Source organism: Pseudorca crassidens, chromosome 3 (assembly GCF_039906515.1).
Source record: "Pseudorca crassidens isolate mPseCra1 chromosome 3, mPseCra1.hap1, whole genome shotgun sequence".
Classification (NCBI taxonomy): domain Eukaryota; kingdom Metazoa; phylum Chordata; class Mammalia; order Artiodactyla; family Delphinidae; genus Pseudorca; species Pseudorca crassidens.
In genome coordinates this window covers 30,109,820-30,127,821 of record NC_090298.1, presented here as the reverse complement: position 1 = coordinate 30,127,821, position 18,002 = coordinate 30,109,820, and the positions used below count along the sequence as shown (strand labels likewise).

General features: G+C 37.9%; 1 protein-coding gene and 1 long non-coding RNA gene across 6 annotated transcripts in view; one reads left to right on the top strand and one right to left on the bottom strand.

Moving 5' to 3' along the window:
- Positions 1-6,030: 6,030 nt before the first annotated feature.
- Positions 6,031-18,002, bottom strand: part of LOC137221209 (uncharacterized) — a 55,005-nt gene continuing 43,033 nt past the window's right edge. Inside the window, exons 4-5 of one of the 2 annotated variants that reach the window (XR_010941925.1) lie at positions 7,352-7,511; positions 6,031-6,165 (exon numbers count right to left, since the gene is read on the bottom strand). This is a non-coding gene — a long non-coding RNA (uncharacterized lncRNA). Of the gene's footprint in view, positions 6,166-6,832; positions 7,512-18,002 lie in introns of those variants that run through there. The other variant, XR_010941926.1, reaches the window with a different exon arrangement.
- Positions 7,254-18,002, top strand: part of RANBP3L (RAN binding protein 3 like) — a 48,206-nt gene continuing 37,457 nt past the window's right edge. For all 4 annotated transcript variants that reach the window (XM_067730527.1, XM_067730526.1, XM_067730524.1 and 1 more), the window contains exon 1: positions 7,254-7,389. In XM_067730527.1, the coding sequence (XP_067586628.1) occupies positions 7,299-7,389 (91 nt within the window). In that variant the 5' untranslated portion in view covers positions 7,254-7,298. The remainder of the gene's footprint in view (positions 7,390-18,002) is intronic.

Sequence of the window (18,002 nt, the reverse complement as noted above, 5' to 3'; positions counted from 1 at the left end):
AAATACAATCTGTTATGGACTGAATATTTGTGTTCTCCCAAATTCATATGTTGTAATCCCCCCAATGTGATGCTGATAGGAAGTAGGCCCTGTGGGGAGTGATTAGGTCATGAGGGAGCCCTCATGAATGGGATTAGTGCCCTTATAAAAGAGACCCCAGACAGCTCCCTCACCCTCTTTCCACTGTGTGAGGACAGTGAGAAGTCAGCAGTCTGCAACCTGGAAGAGGACTCTCACAAGAACCTATCATGCTAGTACCCTGATCTCGGAAGTCTACCTTCCAGAACTGTGACAAGAGATTTCTGTTGGGTATAAGCCACTAGTCTATGATATTTTGTATAGCAGCCCAAACTAAGACACAATCTAATTGTATTTTTAGAAATAGAAATAAGAAAATAAGAAAAATGGTATAGAAGAGAACATCTGTACAGTTGAGAAGTAATGAGTAAAATGACTGTTTGTTTCTCTTTAAATGACAGTGTCATTTTCACATACGTCCAGCCTTCTTTCTCTGCCACAGAGGTTTCTGAATTTGATGATTATGGCCCAGATATTTAAGAATGTATCCCAGTGTGGTTTCCTTTGTTTGTTTATAAATTGTATTCTTATACTACTACATGAATACATTATGAATATTAACATTTCCTATATTTGTATATGTTTTATAATATGTGGAGTAAAAAATGGGAAATTTGAAGAGTTTCTCTCCACATCCTAATAAATTTAGCACATTGCCTATTTCTTGTACAATTTCAATTAGATTCACTGAGTAATTATAAAACTTTTTATAGTGGAAATGTTAAAAAAAAAGTAGACATGAAAGTATAATAAATCCCATGTACTCATCCCTTAGTTTTAATAATTATCAATTTATGACCAATGTTATTTCATCTATACCCCTCATATCTTTCATTTAAATTATTTTTGAAACAAATCCCAGATATAGAATAATTAATTTATTATATATTATATTCCACCTAGCTAACATAAAAGAAATGAGTGAAAGAAGAAACAGAGAAAGAAAAAAAGAGAGAAAATGAATAAATGAAGGAAGGAAGGAAGGAAGGAGGGAGGGAGAGGATGAGGAACATAGTTTAGTTATTATTTTATTCTTATAAACGTAAACTCAAATGAAGTAACAAGAGTTAGATCTGGTGCAAGTTAGTTTGCTTTATTTTGGAAATGATCCCAGTTAATGAGTATTTACCTTCAGAGATTTCAGTTCTTCTGCAAACCTGCTGACCCTGCTTCCTGGGTACTTCAAACACTTTTAGATGGAATTCAGACTCTGCAGGAACATTTGCTCTTACCCAGATGGTGGACATTATGGAACCAGAACCACTGTACTCTGTGTTTCCTTGCCACTTAAAACAAACGAACGAGCAAATTAAAACTCGGTATTTTTCTGATCTTTGGCTTTATTTTGTTGTGTTTTCACTTTGGCTAAAAGACTTCAGTAAAGATAGGGAAATGTAAAGCTACAGAGATTAAATATTGGAACATAGCAATGATCAAATCACACCCATAATCAGGTAACTTTCCTACAATCTCACCTACAGATAATCATTTCCTAAGCTCACAAATATAAGACCCCATTCTTGTGGGTGCTGGATGAAAAAACATGGGTTTATCCTGAGGCCAAGGCTATTTTATTAACTGACCTTGGACTCTGCTGACCTCCAGAGGGAGCCCTATGGCAGCCATATCTGAGGCTGCTGTGAAAGACCTAAAATTAGTTTGAACTGCCAAGGCAATGTTCATGGAGTGTGGCAATATTTCTGATAACCAAAACTCAAATGTTGGCGTTCAGTGGTAGCAATTTCAGAATGGTGAGCAACTTTGATAAATAAGCAATTTGGTGCTATGCCAGTGTAGCCTCCTGAATCTATTGACAGGAGTAAGTATTCAATCTCTAATACAACCTCTAATACAACCATCTGCATCTCTTTTGTTTCTACAAATAGCAGTCATGGGAGTCCAGCTAACTGTACTACTTCGGAAATTTTTTGAGCTAATAACATACAGTAACTTAGAGTAACACAACTCTGAACAGCTTCAAAAGCCTGCCTTGATGGTACTTTGTGATACACATGTTACGTGAGTCATTGTGAGATTTTGAAACTCAACATTCTCATCTATAATGTCTTAGGTGGAAGGAAGAGGATTTCAAACAAAAAAAATCTACCACTGGCTGATACAGAGGAGCAAGGGATCTGTTATTTAAAATCAATAGAAAATCTAAAGTCTTAACACTAGTTCACCAGTCTTGAACTGCAATAACCATTTAATAATTCCTGCAGTGCTTTGGGCTCAGCCCAGGGTCTCATAGTTTTGTGTTTGGATTCTATTAAGGGTCTTTTATCTTATGCTCTAGGAATGAGAGTGATGAATGCAATACTACTGCTTTGTATATATATAATACTTGTCATTCAAAACAGTCTTAAGACCCTCAAAGAGTAGGTAAACTTGTCAACTAGGTATCATACATACTTTTGAAACAAGGCAAGTTATTATTAAACAAGTAACTCACTTGTGAACTAATGTACAATGCATGTGTAACATACAATACTTTTTAAACATGGTTCAATTGAACAAAGAAAATTCTCCTATAAACCGAGAACCATTTAGATTATAAAACTGATATCTTATGATTAGAATTCATAGCTTTCTGAGAATTCTAATAATCAAATATCAATTTTTCCAGTATCACTCCAAAAGCATCAGCTGATAAGATCAACTGTTTACCTGTGACACGCCATTCTACTCTACTCTTGTGGGAGTACAAAGACACAGGTTAAGTGGAAAGGATATGGGAGGGAAGGAAGAACCTAGACCAAGGAAACTGGTGGCATCGTTTTGGCATCAGAGAGAGCTGATAAGGGAAAAAGCTTGGCTTTCAGAGGATTCTAACTCATTTTTAAACAAACTGCAAGAAAAGATATTATTCACCTGTTTCTTGACCCAGGCAGACTTCACCTTTTGTATTCTGACTTTTTGCTTTTATTTACAAGCAAAAAGCAAAATATAACATGCCCATTGTGTACTACTAACTTGGTGGTGTGTCTGAAAAGTAACGGCTATGGCTTATTATAGCTGATACTTACTATGGTTGATACATCTGATGTTATTTCACATACAGTACTCCTGTAACATACTGCTTTCAGCTACACTGGCTTATTTCCAATAGAAACTGGTGAGTCAAAACAGAGAGGCCTCTGAGAGCAGAAGTGTAACAGAACATGCAGTATAAGAGCCTGCTCCTGACTCAGTCACAGGGTCACTGCCCAGGGCTCACTCAATGATACACAACAGCGGGACATGGAGGAACCAGGCAGCAAGCTTTCCCCGGTACTGTGTCTATACTCTTAGGTCATGGACTGGAAACTACTATGTTTAGGGAGTGTTTGTTTGGTTTCATCAGTCCTCAGGAAAGATATAATGAATGAAGTAGTGGAGCAAACCAGATCTGTTTAAGCAGGTTATGCTTGTTTACTTTGATAAGAGGACTTTACACTGATGCCATCTAAAAAAAGCCAAACTCTGAGAAACAGAGTAGAGTGGCGGTTGCCAGGGGTTATCGAGTATTATTGGTCAAGGAGTACAAACTTCCGGTTATAAGATTGACAAGTTTGAGGATCTAATGTACAGCATGGTGACTATAGCTAATAGTGCTATATCATATACTTGAATATTGCTAGGACAGAGTAAATCTTAAAAGTTCCCACCACAAAGAAGAAATGGTAACTGTGTGACAAGATGGCGATGGTAGCTAATGCTGTGGTGATAATCATTTTGCAATATAAAAAATGCGTCAAATCAACACGTGTACCACCTTAAACTTACGCAGTGTTATGTGTCAACTGCATCTCAATAATGCTGGCATTGGGGGGTGGGAGTTATGTAAAAAAAATACATATATAGATTTTTACTATATATATACCCCATACCCCAGACTCTGAAATTGGGGCTCAAAACTCTCTAACTTTACCACTTTCCCTCGGTAATTATGGTTGTCAGCCAAGTTTGAGACTTGAAGGCCTAGATTTTCAAATACACTCCCAAATTCTACTCAGATTCTCAGTTTTAAATCTATTTTTTCTTCTCAGGCTTTAGCCAAAGATAAAACAGGATACCTCTTCCCTTTCCAGGCCTTCATATTGACAGAGCAAGTGTTGAATACTTTCTTGCATTGCTTACTAAACATTTGTTTCATTTGACAAATGAAGACACAAACTCAGAGATGTTAAGTTCCTAGTTCAAGGTTACACAGTACACTAGTGGGAGTGCTGGGGTTAGAAAGTTGGCTCTATGGTCAGCTGACCATTCCTTTCCTTCTCTTTTTTCCCAGCTTTACATTCATTTGTGAGTAAGAAAAATGGAGGCATCTAGGGGAATTCTTTGAAACACTAGATCCTGCATTAGGGTAAATGTAGACGCTAATTTTCAAGCAACATTTCCTCTCAGAGAGAAACCTACAGAATAAAAAAGACTTAAAGAGACATAGTGGGCTTCCCTGGTGGCTCAGTGGTTGAGAATCTGCCTGCTAATGCAGGGGACATGGGTTCGAGCCCTGGTCTGGGAAGATCCCACATGCCGCGGGGCAACTAGGCCTGTGAGCCACAACTACTGAGCCTGCACGTCTGGAGCCTGTGCTCCGCAACAAAACAGGCCGCGATAGCGAAGAGGCCCGCACACCGCGATGAAGAGCGGCCCCCCGGTTGCCACAACTAGAGAAAGCCCTCACATAGAAATGAAGACCCAACACAGTCAAAAATAAATATATAAATAAATAAATAAAAGATTACTATTAAAAAAAAAAAAGAGACAGACATAGCAACCAAATACAATGTGTGGACTTTTGGGTCCCAATTTGAGAAAAATACCACCTGGATATTTAATCACATTAAGGAATCATGCTTAATTGTTAAAAAGGTGACACTTTTATTATGGTTCTATTTTTCAAAGTCCTTGCATTTTAGAAATACATATTGAAATATTTATGAATGCAGTTATGTCTGGGATGCTTCAAATGCAGTGGAGGAGAGAGGGGGAAAAGTGGTTGTGATGAAACACACATTAGAAACAAGATTATCCATGAGCTAATAATGACTAAATCCAAGTGATGGGTGCATAGGGCTTATTATGCTATTCTCTCTTCTTATATATATATATATTTTTTTTTTTTTTTTCTCATTGTAAAACACTTTTTAAAACATTCATTTCTCTCAAGGCCTGGCTTACAGTTTTGTGGGTTATCTGATTTACCTACATGATAATACATTTAGTGAGGTCCACAGCTAGGTAGAATATATATGTATTTTTAATATAGAGCACAATTATTTTATTTCACTAATGAATCAGAAGACATTTTTGATACTATAATAAGCGTTCCAATGAAAACAAACCCAATAAGTTTTACGAATACTTTTTAATGTTGTTAGATTCTGTGATACCAACCAATGTGGGGAACACATAGTGTTGGTGCCCTCTTTCACTCTTACTTAATGCCAACATAAGCATCTTCTTTTCCCTTTTATATTTAAAATATCTTTCTAATTTTTCAATTTCTTTTATTTTTAACACCTTTATTGGAGTAGAATTGCTTTAGATAGCATATTGATAGCTTTATGTAATTCAGCAAGAAAATACCTCAGCCTCCTACCATGACCATTGTGAAGCAGGAGATAAATACCAGCCATTTAAAGCAGAAACTATGGTTCTCTAGTAACAGGAATCTCTTTCAATGTAGCCAAACACTTCTATAACCTGTTACACTCGGAGGGACCTAAAAAACTGCAATAGGTAAACTATTTATTAAAATAGTAAAAGCAGTTTGACAAAAATCATAAGAATTATGAAACAGCACTTACATTCCATAAGAGTTTTCATAGCTCAGAGTATGCTTGGGGAACCGTTACTTGCCTCAAAGTGAAATGAGGGTGCCCACCAGGATCCGGCTAGGAGGTAAATTTCTAGTTAGGGTGTCGAGCTTAGCACCAGTTTCCAAATGTGCAAAGGAAGCTGCAGCTTCCAGATTTTGAAGCTAAACAGCTCTGGCTTTCTCCTTGTCCTTGCCCACCACCTCATCTCTGAATCTACAAGAGCTGTGAATCTTGAAGGGTAGGATCTACCAGCATTCATTACAACTTCAGAGGTAGCAGGTTCCTAAGTTCAATGAAAGGTGTTTGTCTTGAAGCAGTAATGAAATACGTTATTATTTCAATGAAATATAAACGATTTTCAGTATTTCAATGAAGTATGCTATTTCAGCACAAGAAAACACTGGAAATAGCTTTGTCTTATGACCTAGAAGTAGTAATAGATAATCTAAGGGGAAACAGATATAGATCTCTGGAAAGATAATGTTTTGTGTTTTTATGTTTCTTCCAGAACTCCAAATAATTGCCTTGACAGCAGTCTGCTCTAAAACGGCCCCCTTCTGAAGACTCAAAGGTGTTTACAGAAACTGAAAGTTCCAGCAGTAGATTTCCATGAGCTCATTAGCAGTTCCTTTAGATGTCGGGTTTACACATCAATATGCATGCGGTATAAACTCCTGCTGTGAGCGTTCGTTTTAATTACAAACAAAGTAGCAGAAGTCAGATATGTGATGACTGCAACGTTGGGGCATCTTTTTAGAATGACTGCAACGTTGGGGCATCTTTTTAGAATCCCTGCTTTGGTCACTATTATTCAAAGCAACTCCAACGCCATTTCTTGCCTGCCTCTATATGCTAATCAGCCTAGCCCACTCGGCTCCTCCCCCTTCCAGCCTCCTTTAAGAACCGTTCACTTTCAGCTGTCACGGAGGGTAACTCAGACCAGGCTTAGAAATCACTTGATTTAACTCGGCAGCACTTTTTTTTTTTTTCCCTTTGGGTATGTATTACTCTAGCAGTCGTCTCTAAATACTGGAGCCATTAGACTTCATGTCAGCAGCAGGAGTCATCATTGCAAAACTGTAATCTGTTAGAAATAGTTACTTTACTGGATTTTACACTATAAGGGGGGAAGTTTCAATGTGCTTTGAAATGAAAGAAGAATTAAGTTGTGTTTTTATCCAAATGAATTGGCATCTTTATATGTAGGAGAAGCTACAAGTTGGTAAATACTTATTTCAAGAGTCATGACTAGGAAACACTTGGAAGTTTATTAGAGAAGTAAATGTTTTTCCATGCAAGGACAGCATCTGCCTGTACCTCTGTGGTTCTGGGTATCGTGTGAAGACCATTCTAGGTGACTGGCCAAGGGAAGGAATACCCTACTGATACTGGAGCCACAGCCGTACTGCCAGTACCATGTCTACCATACAAAGAAAGGGCAGCAGCCACCTGTTCAACAGTTTGCGCACCTGTAGACTGAAGATTCCAGAGGACCAGCAACATCAAGGTGAGTCAGTCAGGCTAATGGGTTGTGTGTTCTGTGACCTCCTGTCCATTTGCATTTCTGGAAGGATGGTGGGCTGGGGAATCTCTGCTGTGAAATGCTTTGCAATCTTCCATTTTTAAACTCTGAGAATAGACATAATAGTGATGTATAAGGGTGAGTTAACTTGCATTCACTATTGGTTTTTAAAGGACTATAGAAGACTATCGAGAATGGAGTTGTCATTCTGAAACTTATGTGCTTACACTTCTAGCCACTGTCATTTTCCCAGAGTACTCTGGATTTTGTGTAATTCAAAACACCCGTCTAGCCAAGGCTGAATCTGCTACAGGGGAAATTTGCTGAGAGTGGCTTTAAGTTAGTCTGCAATGTTCTCCCTTGTCCTACCACTAATGGTATCATCTTGGACTTAAAGTTTAAGCCTAAATTTGTCTGGATCTCTGGCTCATTCATTTGTGGGAGAAATAAATATATTCTAGGCTCTTTCTCTTTTATGGTTCTGGAACAGATGGAGACAGACAGGGAAAAGTGTCACATTTCACATGATGGGCACTCATTCAGACTGCACTATCTACCTTGCAGCCATTGTCACCATCAGTCTTAAAATTTCAAATCCACTACTCAGCCAGCTGCATCAATTAGCGGCAGATGGTTGACATGAGTAGACAGGACGATCCCTCCAATCCATTCTGTCAGGGACACCAAGGACACTTGTAGAAAAGGCTGGGTGTCAGGGATGACATCACCCCCAAGAGGTTAAGGATTCACCCCAAACATTTCTAACTTCTCCTCAATACCCTCAATAGACAGACAGATCTGTCTGTGTATGGATCTAGACTACAAGCTCTTTATTTTTCCATAGACACAGTTTTAGATCTCAGTGGTATGAGGAGTGTTGGCTGAAGGGCTGAAACCTCCCATTTCCAAGGTGGCATCTGTGTGCTAGCATTTGTGTGAATGTGTCAGGCCACCTCCCTGCTTCAGTTCCTGGACTTCATGCTGTACAAGGCTTAGCAGAGTGTGGGTATAAAATACTTCCTATTAAGTGAAAACAGCAAAAACTACTAAGACCCTTCTGTACCATCAGGGCTCATATAAATTATTTTGAACTAACTGCCTTAGAATGTAAAGTCCTAGAATGTGCCAGGGTTTAATCACAGCACCGTCAAATGTACTTGCTTCTCTATTAATAGACAATCTAATTCATCATAGGGTTTTTGTTTGCTGTTCATTTTGTTTGAAATGTTTAAAGCTACCTTCCCTCTCCCACAATTGTTGATGTAATATTTATTATAGTAACCTTGCTAGGGGGAGCATAAAGGAGATGGTAAAAATCACCTGTAAAAATCACCACCCAAAGATAGTTGCTATTAACATCTTAATGTATAGCCTTCTAGCCTTTTCTTATATGTACATGTACAAATTATTCTTTTGCTTGATTTTTTAAAGTAAATATAGACTTATTTTGTACATAGAGTTTGCAAACTGCTTTTTAACTCAACAATAGATTATGAACAAATTCCCTTGTCACTATATATTCTTCTACAACCTTATTTTTAACAGTTGTATACTATTCCTTCATATGGATGTAGCAAAATTCTTTTAGGCAATTTACTGTGGCTGGACATTTCATTGATTTCTAATTTTTCACTATTACAAGCAACACTGTGTTTAACGTACACTAAAGGATAAATCATTGCCGAGATAAGATTATTTTCTTGGAATACATTCTTAGAGGTGGAATTGTGGAGTCAAAGGATATGCATGTTTTTAAAGATTTTTCAGGGTGGGGGAGGCAGATGGTCCTCTAATCAGCAGTGTAGAGATATAGAGTCTCAGTAATACTGGGTATTATTAAAATTGTTTTTTTCCAATTTTATAAGTGGAAAATAGTATCCCACTGTTGCTTTAATTTAAAGCAGGCCATGTTGATGGTCTCTGCCTTACTGGCCATATCCAGAACAGCCTGGAAATATCATTGTGATGACATACTTCCCAAAATATCAACAAGATTAGAAGTCTGGTCTCCTCTTGCAGACCAAAGCTTTTGCCTAGAATGTTTTGAAAGCAACCATATTCTTCCACAACTGAGTCTCAAAATATCTGCCCACATAAACCACAATCCATAAAGTTGTGAAGCATGCTAATGCAATCCAGACTGGCCACGGACTGCTACAAGAGATGTCATCTAGAGATGTGAGTTGACAAGGGACACTGGGCAGTGTTTGCATTCCAGTTACTGTCCCAGAGTTTAAAAGTATTCATTCAGTGCAATGGTTCTGACTTTTCCACCAAGCTATATTTGTACCTTGTTATTATGCAAAGTTCAGCAAAGGTCCAAGGAAGCAAAGCCATTTGTTTCAGAGTGAGGGCTGGCTGTGGATTTATTCACTGAGATACTCTGAGTTTGAGGTGTGGCTGTGGCCTACCACCAGCCAGACTAAGATTCCAGCGTACAGGTCAGGATTAATTGACATTTAACTCTTCTGAGGCATAACCAGGTTCAACACATGCGTACTTTCCAGTCCTCCATGCTAGATGCTAAAGTGCTTTATGTTAAGTCTGAGGTATTTAACTCTTTCCACCTAGTCACTCACAAAATGTGCTTTTTGGGTGACCACATAGATAAAAATCACTTATTCTTCAGCAATTAGCTGTACAATGACTATGCAAAACACTGTGCCAGATGCTGGGTATGTACGCTGAACTAAGCCAGCCAAGCCACATGCTTTCCTGTCCACATAGACTTTACACTCTATGGCAACAGGTGCTATACTAGTCCTGAACAGAAGTCCAGAAGGCTAATCTTTCTACTGTTGCTTCTTCTGTGGTATTCAAATCCATCTGTCTATAACCTTGATCTGAGACCACATTTGTAGACATTAATTTATATGTCTATAAATACTCAGCACAAATTTCAGTACACATTACATGTACTGGGCAGATTTAATGATCCTTACATTTTACAGTGCTTTGAAGTTCACAAAGTAGTCTCACAGACATTATCTTATTTACTTATACAGATGTGTATACACATATACATGTGTATACATGTATGTAACATGTGTCTACATACATGTAGGTATGTGTGCCTGTGTGTACACATGTATGTATACCTCCTATTGTTCTCTTTCTCTGCAGAAACTTGATTAATACACTACTTCACCTGGTTGTTATGAGAATTAAATAAGATAATGTATGTGAGACTACTTTGTTAACCTCAAAGCATGTACATACATACATACTCTATATGTATATACGTGTGTGTGTATATTGAAATATACAGATACATATAGATAAAGATATAGAGAGAGGGAGAGAGGTTATTTTAAGGGACTGAACACATGATTATGGAAGCTAGCAAGTCCAAAGTCTGTTGTGTGGGGCAGCAGGTTGGACCACGTGAAGATCCTACCGATGTCACAGCTGAAGTCCGAAGGTTGTCTGCTGGCAGAATTCCGTCTTCCTCGGGAGAGGTCAATCTTTTGTTCTAGTCAGGCTTTCAACTGATTGGATGAGGCCCACCAACATTATGGAGGGCAATCTACTTTACTCAAAGTTTACCAATTTAATGTAAATCTCATTCAAAACACTCTCATAGAAACATCCAGAATAACGTGTGACCAAATATCTGGCACTGTGGTGCAGCCAAGTTGACACATAAAATTAACTATTACAGGTAAGCATCATTAGCCTCATTTTTAAAGATGTGGACACTAGGAATCTTCAAGGTCAAGTGATTTTTCCAAGGTTACATAGTTATTAAAATCTACATTCAAGGCACTTTCTGTTATATACAGCTGTCTCATAAAATCCACGATTCTTAGTGTTACCATGATTAATTTTCTTCATTGGTCCATATTAGAAAACCTCTGCAGACCCAAGATGCATTGGGATTCCTCCTGATTTTCTTTGTGTGTTCTGACACCAATTTTTTGACACCAACTGGGTGTCCTACAATTCAATTCAATTCTAACACTACTTAGAGTTAGCAAGGACCCCAAAAGTTAAGGGCTCAGTCTCACAAGACTGCCCCCCTTCAAATGCCAGTTACAACTTTCAGGTGTCTCCAAGATACCTACATTTCTGCCTGGATAACTACAAATTCAAGGCTTCTCACAACCCTCTCAGGTTTTAAAATTTGCTAGAACATTCACAGAACTCAAGAAAGCTCACAATTGCCATTTTATTATAAAGGATACAAATGAACAGCCAGACGAAGGGATACATAGGGCAAGGTCTAGGCAAGTCCCGAGCACAGGAGCTTCTGTCCCCATGGAGTCTGGGTGCACCACTCTCCCAGTACATCAATGAGCTCACCAACCAGGAAGCTCCACTGAGCTTGGTGTCTGGAGTTTTTATATGGGATTTCATACTATGTGGGCATGATTGATTAAATTGTTGACCATTATTAAACTCAATCTCCAGAAGACCTACACGCACTTCTGTTTTTCTTTCACCAAAAGGGAGCTTCAAAGAGATAGTTTTGTTCTATTTGCAAAGCATTTAAAGTCACAGATTGGTAGAAACAAATATAGATCATTTAAAAATTATTAGAAAGGGGAGAACTCATATTCTATTCACTTATCGTGTTCAACCTCACACTCAGGACAGGAATCCTTTCCATAATAAGCCTTCCTAATGGATGGCACATATGTGAGGATTTGGAAAATTAATGTAATTATTTAAACTTCACTTTCCCACCTTATACTTGTTAGGATGGTTACTATTAAAAAAAAGAAAACAGAAAATAACAAGTGTTGATAAGAGAGCGGAGAAATTAGAACCCTTGTGTTTTGTTGGTGGGAAAGTAAAATCATGCATCTGCTGTGGAAAATAGTATGGTAGTTCCTTACTATTTAAAATTTTAAAATAGTATTATTCTATGAACCAGATATTCTACTTCTGGGTATATACCCCCAAAGAAGTGAAAGCAGGGACTCAAACAGATACTTGCACACACAAGAGCCAAAAAGGGTAGGCAACCTATGTGTTCATCAACAAATGAATGGATAAACAAAATACATAACTGGATTATTATTCAGCTTTAAAAAGGAAGGAAATTCTGATACAGGCTACAACATGGATGATTCTTAAGGATATTATGTTAAGTGAAATAAACCAGTCACAAAAGACAAATACTGCATGATTCCACTAGTATGAGATGTAGAACTGTTAAATTCATAGAGACAGAAAGTAGAATGGGAGTTTCCAGAGGCTTGGGCAGGGGCAGGAGGAAGGGTGAGTGGGTAGTCATTGTCTAATGGTATACAGTTTCAGTTTTACAAGGTGAAAGAGTTCTGGAGATTGATTGAACAACAATGTGAGCAAAGTGAACACTACTGTGCTGTACACTTAAACATGGTTAACATGGTACATTTTATGGTATGTGTATTTTACCACAATTTTTTTTACAGCTATGGCTGTCAAAGCCATCCCTAATTACATTTCTGGAGTTAGACTTAAAACAACAAAAATGAAAGTAAAAATAAACAAAAAATCTCTTTCATTTTCCTACTTCTAAAACCAAAGCTAGGAGGAAATATTCTACTCATCCCTGATTCCCAAAAGCTATTTCTTTGAAAACATTAATAAAATTAATAAAATCCTAACTAGATTTATCAATAAAAAAGAGACAAAACAGGGACTTCCCTGGTGGTCCAGTGGTTAAGATGCTGTGCTTCCACTGCTCCACTGCAGGGGGCATGGGTTTGATCCCTGGTCGAGGAACTAAGATCCTGCATGCTGCACAGTGCAGCCACAAAAAAAAAAAAAAAGAGAGAGAGATAGAGAGAGACAAAAAACCACATAATCCATTATCAGGAATGATATAGAGTGTCATTATAGATCCCTCAAATATTAGAAGGATAACAAGGGAATATTATAAACAACACTGTGCCAGAAAGTGCAGAAAAAAACATAAACAAAATTCAACATTCAGTCATGAAAAATTTTAAAAGGATTAGCGATGGAAAGGAAATTACTCAACCTGATAAAGAACTTTACAAAAAACATCATCTAACATCGTACTTTCAGTATCAAGTGAAAGGCTGAACACTTTCCTGCTAAGATCAGAAGATAACAAAGATGTCCGCTATAATTCCTTCTACTCAGCATCATACTGGAGGTCCTAGCCAGTGTACTAAGTTAAGAAAAAGAAAACAAAAGGCTTATGTATTGGAAAGAAAGAGATAAAACTGTTTTTATTCACAGACAAGTGATAGTCTATGTAGAAAAATCCTTAGGAATCTACGTCCACTGCCCCAAACACTAGAACTAATAATAATAAATAATGAAATATGTGCAAGACCTGTACACTTAAAACAGACATTGCAGAGAGAAGCTAAAGAAGATGGAACTAAATACATGAATTGGAAGCCTCAATATTATTAAGGTATCAATCCTCCTCAATTGATCTAGAGAGTCAAGGCCATCCCAATCAAAATTCTAGCAGACTTTTTTTTTTGCACAAGATGATTTAAAATTTATAAGGAAATGCAAAGGATCTAGAATAGTTAATCAATCTTGAGAAAGAAATACACAGTTGACAACTTATACTTTGGATTTTAAGCTATAATAATCAAGGTGGTATAATAATGGTGCAAGGATAGAAAATCAACCATTGCAACAGAAGAGGGAGCCAGGAAATTGAACTATTATTCATATGTGGTCAATTGATTTTTGACAAAGATACCAAGATAATTTGAAAGAGAAAAAGATAGTCTTTTCTGTAATAATCCTGGAACAAATAGATAAACATATTACTAAAAATGAACCTTAATAACTACCTCATACAAAAATTAACTTGAGATGAAATATACTAAAATGCAAAAGCAAATCTATAAAGCTTCTAAAAGAAAACAGAAAACTATCTTCACAAAGTTGGAATAGGCAGGTTTTAGACAGACAGAAAAAGTGCTAACCATAAAAATTAGACAAATCAGACCATCAACACTAAACGTATCTGCTCTTTAAAGGATAACATTAGGAAAAGAAAAGAGAAGACTGGGAGAAAATATTTGTAAAAAATGTACCTGAAAAAGGACTTGTAATCAGAATATATAAAGAACTCAATGTAAACAATTTGATTAAAAAACGGAAAAATGATCTTGCAGGCACCTCAGAAAGAATATACAAATGACCAGTAAGCACATCAAAAGCTGCTCAACATAACGAGTCATCAGGAACATGCAATTAAAATCACTGTGAGATATTGTTTCACATTCACTAGAAGGGCTAAAATTAAAAACACTGTTGATACTATGTGTTGGGGAGAATGTGGAGAAACAAGACTCCTAATCATTGCCGTGAAGTGGTATAACAACTTTGGAAAACAGTTTGTCAGTTTCTTATATACTTAAATCTACACCTACCCTATGATCTAGCAATTATATTCTTAGGCATTTTCCCCAAGAGAAATGAAAATAATGCGTCCACAGAAAGCTTGAGCAAGAATGTTCATAGCAGATTTTATTCCTGTGAGCTTCAACATGAGAACAACCCAAGTGTATATAAGCAAGGTAAATGGATAAGCAAATTGTGGTATATTCATACACTGGATACCTACACAGTAGTAGCAAGAAATGAATTACTGATACATGTACCACAGAGATGAATCTCAAATGTGTATAACAGCTTGGGGGTAAAAACAGGAGGCTGACCCTGTGGGATGAAGGACCAAGATCTTGGCACACATGTTAACGCATACACCAGAATGCTGCCACACGTGCTGGGAAGCTCGGGTAACAGGATACCTTTTTTTGCGGTACACGGGCCCCTCACTGTTGTGGTCTTTCCCGTTGCGGAGCACAGGCTCCGGACGCGCAGGCTCAGCGGCCATGGCTCACGAGCCCAGCCGCTCCGCGGCATGTGGGATCTTCCCGGACCGGGGCACGAACCCGCGTCCCCTGCATCGGCAGGCAGACTCTCAACCACTGTGCCACCAGAGAAGCCCAACAGGATACCTTTTAACACTTATTGATATGCCATGTTATGGAAGGCCATCTTCTGAGGATGCTCTAGACACCTTAGATGGTGAGTTCCACTAGGGGACCTATAGGACCCCTTTCAAAACTAAGATTCTATGATTTGTCCATAATTATTTCATTCATGTTGATGTTGTCTCCTTAACTGTGTTGTACAAGTTCTTTGAGAGCAGTAAACTGAAGTTATACCCTGGACTACACCACGGTGCTAATATGTCACTTATAAACAAATCACATTTACGGAGTGTTTGTCATAGGCCATACACTGTTTTAAGCGCTTTTCATGTGTTTGCTCGTTTCTCTGCAAAAGCCTCATGAGATAGGTAATGGCCAAGACCTCACAGCAGGGGTGTAGAGGCAAGATCCTAACCCAAGAACCCTGACTCCAGAGCCTCTGCTTTAATCCATGCTCACTGCCTCTTATCGGGCACAAAAATAGATGCTCAGCTAAGCACTTATGAAGGGCCTGAGTGATGGCTGGCCCTTGAACTCAATTTGTGGTTCAGTTGTTCAAAATGTGTTGGTTTTGAAGTCACCGGTTAATTTCTATATAAATTACTAACCACATCCAGCTGTCTCAGAAGTGGGTATTTGTCCCTAAGAGAAAGAGGTGAGAAAATGCAGCTGTATCAATGCAAATACATCAGCCCAGAGAAAGTGACCTGCTTGCTGGGCTAGCAGTTTTCTTTTAAACAACAGCACAGTCCGTATCTCTCACACTGCATGAAGTGTGAAAGACAGCAATGCACTGTTTTTGGAACTGGACTGCTATGGCCTTGGAGAAATCCTTCGTACTTCTGACAAAATAAACAAGCAGTGTCCAAAACTCCAAATTAAAAAGGGCTAAATAATAGTCATTGTTATAATTCACTTTTTATTTAAATTGAGGATTCTATTTAAAAAGTGCTGGCTCAACCATTATATTAAATCATTAACTTGACTTGAAATCTTAAACAACATTTCGGCAAGGTAAGTTTCACACCTGCGTTGCTTTTTAATGAAGCCTGTTGGCAAATCTAGTACAATATCCAAAAGTCAGGATTTAATATGCAGTCAATACCTGTATTCAGTAGGAAGCTGCATTCCTGCTACCCAAATGTCAGACAGCTCACCCCCTGTGGATGGCAATAAACAAGCAAGGCAGAAGTCATAGGTATAAGATCTGGACTGCTAACAAGTGATGATGGTCTGAAGATATATTTTGAAACTAACTAAAGTAACATCAAAAGAGCATAAAACATGCATGTGTGAGCTGAGCCAGAAAGAGGACAGGGGTTAAATTGGAACTGAGGAGATGGGACCTGATCTCACAGGAGAGAGAAGGAAGAAATTTTTTAAATGGCCTATATCACCAGAAAATGGGTTCAGGTCCTAAAAGAATGTAATGCTGACAGGACATAAATTCTTTTCCCTTAGCAGATCCAGAGAAACTACCAGACCTCCAGAAACTACAACTCAGTAACTTGATCATGCCTCTAGAGTAGCGATGCACCTAAGTGAAAAAACCATACTTCAGATCTATATAATGACTGGCTTAAGTAACTGGCACCAAATCCTTTCTCGTCCTGATGAAAGGAGGTAATTTGTAACATAGAGGGATGCTGCCATCTAGAGAGAGACTGTAAAGTAAGGAGAAAGTTTTTGAATGTTGGAAATGGACTATTTTGGTCTAAGGTTGGCTGTGTTAAACTTTAGTTATCTGCAGAGAAGTGAAATTGCAGATAAAGATTTGTGTGCCTGTGTGTTTTTATAAGCTGAGCATGGGTAAGACATATACCGGTGCTACAGATGATGAGGTTCTGTTTGTTCAACAAGGCCAACTTTGTCATAAGGAGCTTCATTTTCAAGCTTCGGTGTTATTTGCCATTTTTCTTTTTGAAAATTGAGTAAGCTAAAATTAATTAGTAGAAGTGATTGTTTTGTTAGTGGGATGAAGCAAAGTAGGTTTAGAGGGATTTGTAGAGAACAACTAGCTGCAAATTTAAAGATAAGAAAAAACCAAAAAGATAGAGAAAACAAATCTTCAAAAAAAAACCCACCATAGGGACTACCCTGGTGGTCCAGTGGGTAAGACTCCACTCTCCCAACGCAGGGAGCCTGGGTTTGATCCCTGGTTGGGGAACTAGATCCTGCACGCATGCCGCAACTAAGAGTCTGCATGCCAGAACTAAGAAGTCCCCATGCTGCAACTAAAGATCCCACATGCTGCAACTAAGACCTGGTGCAGCCAAAAATAAATAAATAAAATAATAAACAAATAAATATTTTTAAAAATCCCCACCATAATAGATGTGCCAAACTTCTTCCTATCTTTGTGAACGTTTGTCACATTTTAAGGCTTAAACTCAAGATCTTGCTCATAGCATGCAATTAACACTTACCAAATAAATCAATATTTTTCTTCCCAAAAATTTCCTCCGAGTGATTGATATTCATAAATCATTGAATGTTGGGGCTTCAAAGATAACGTAGTACAACTGAATTTACATATTAGAAAACTGAAACCAGAGAAGCTAAGTCATCTACTCAAAGTTAGTAGTTAGTGCAGAGAGCTGGGACTATGTGTCCATCTACATCTATCTAAGAATTTTATGATATGAGGACCATCATTATTAAAAGTATATAACATAG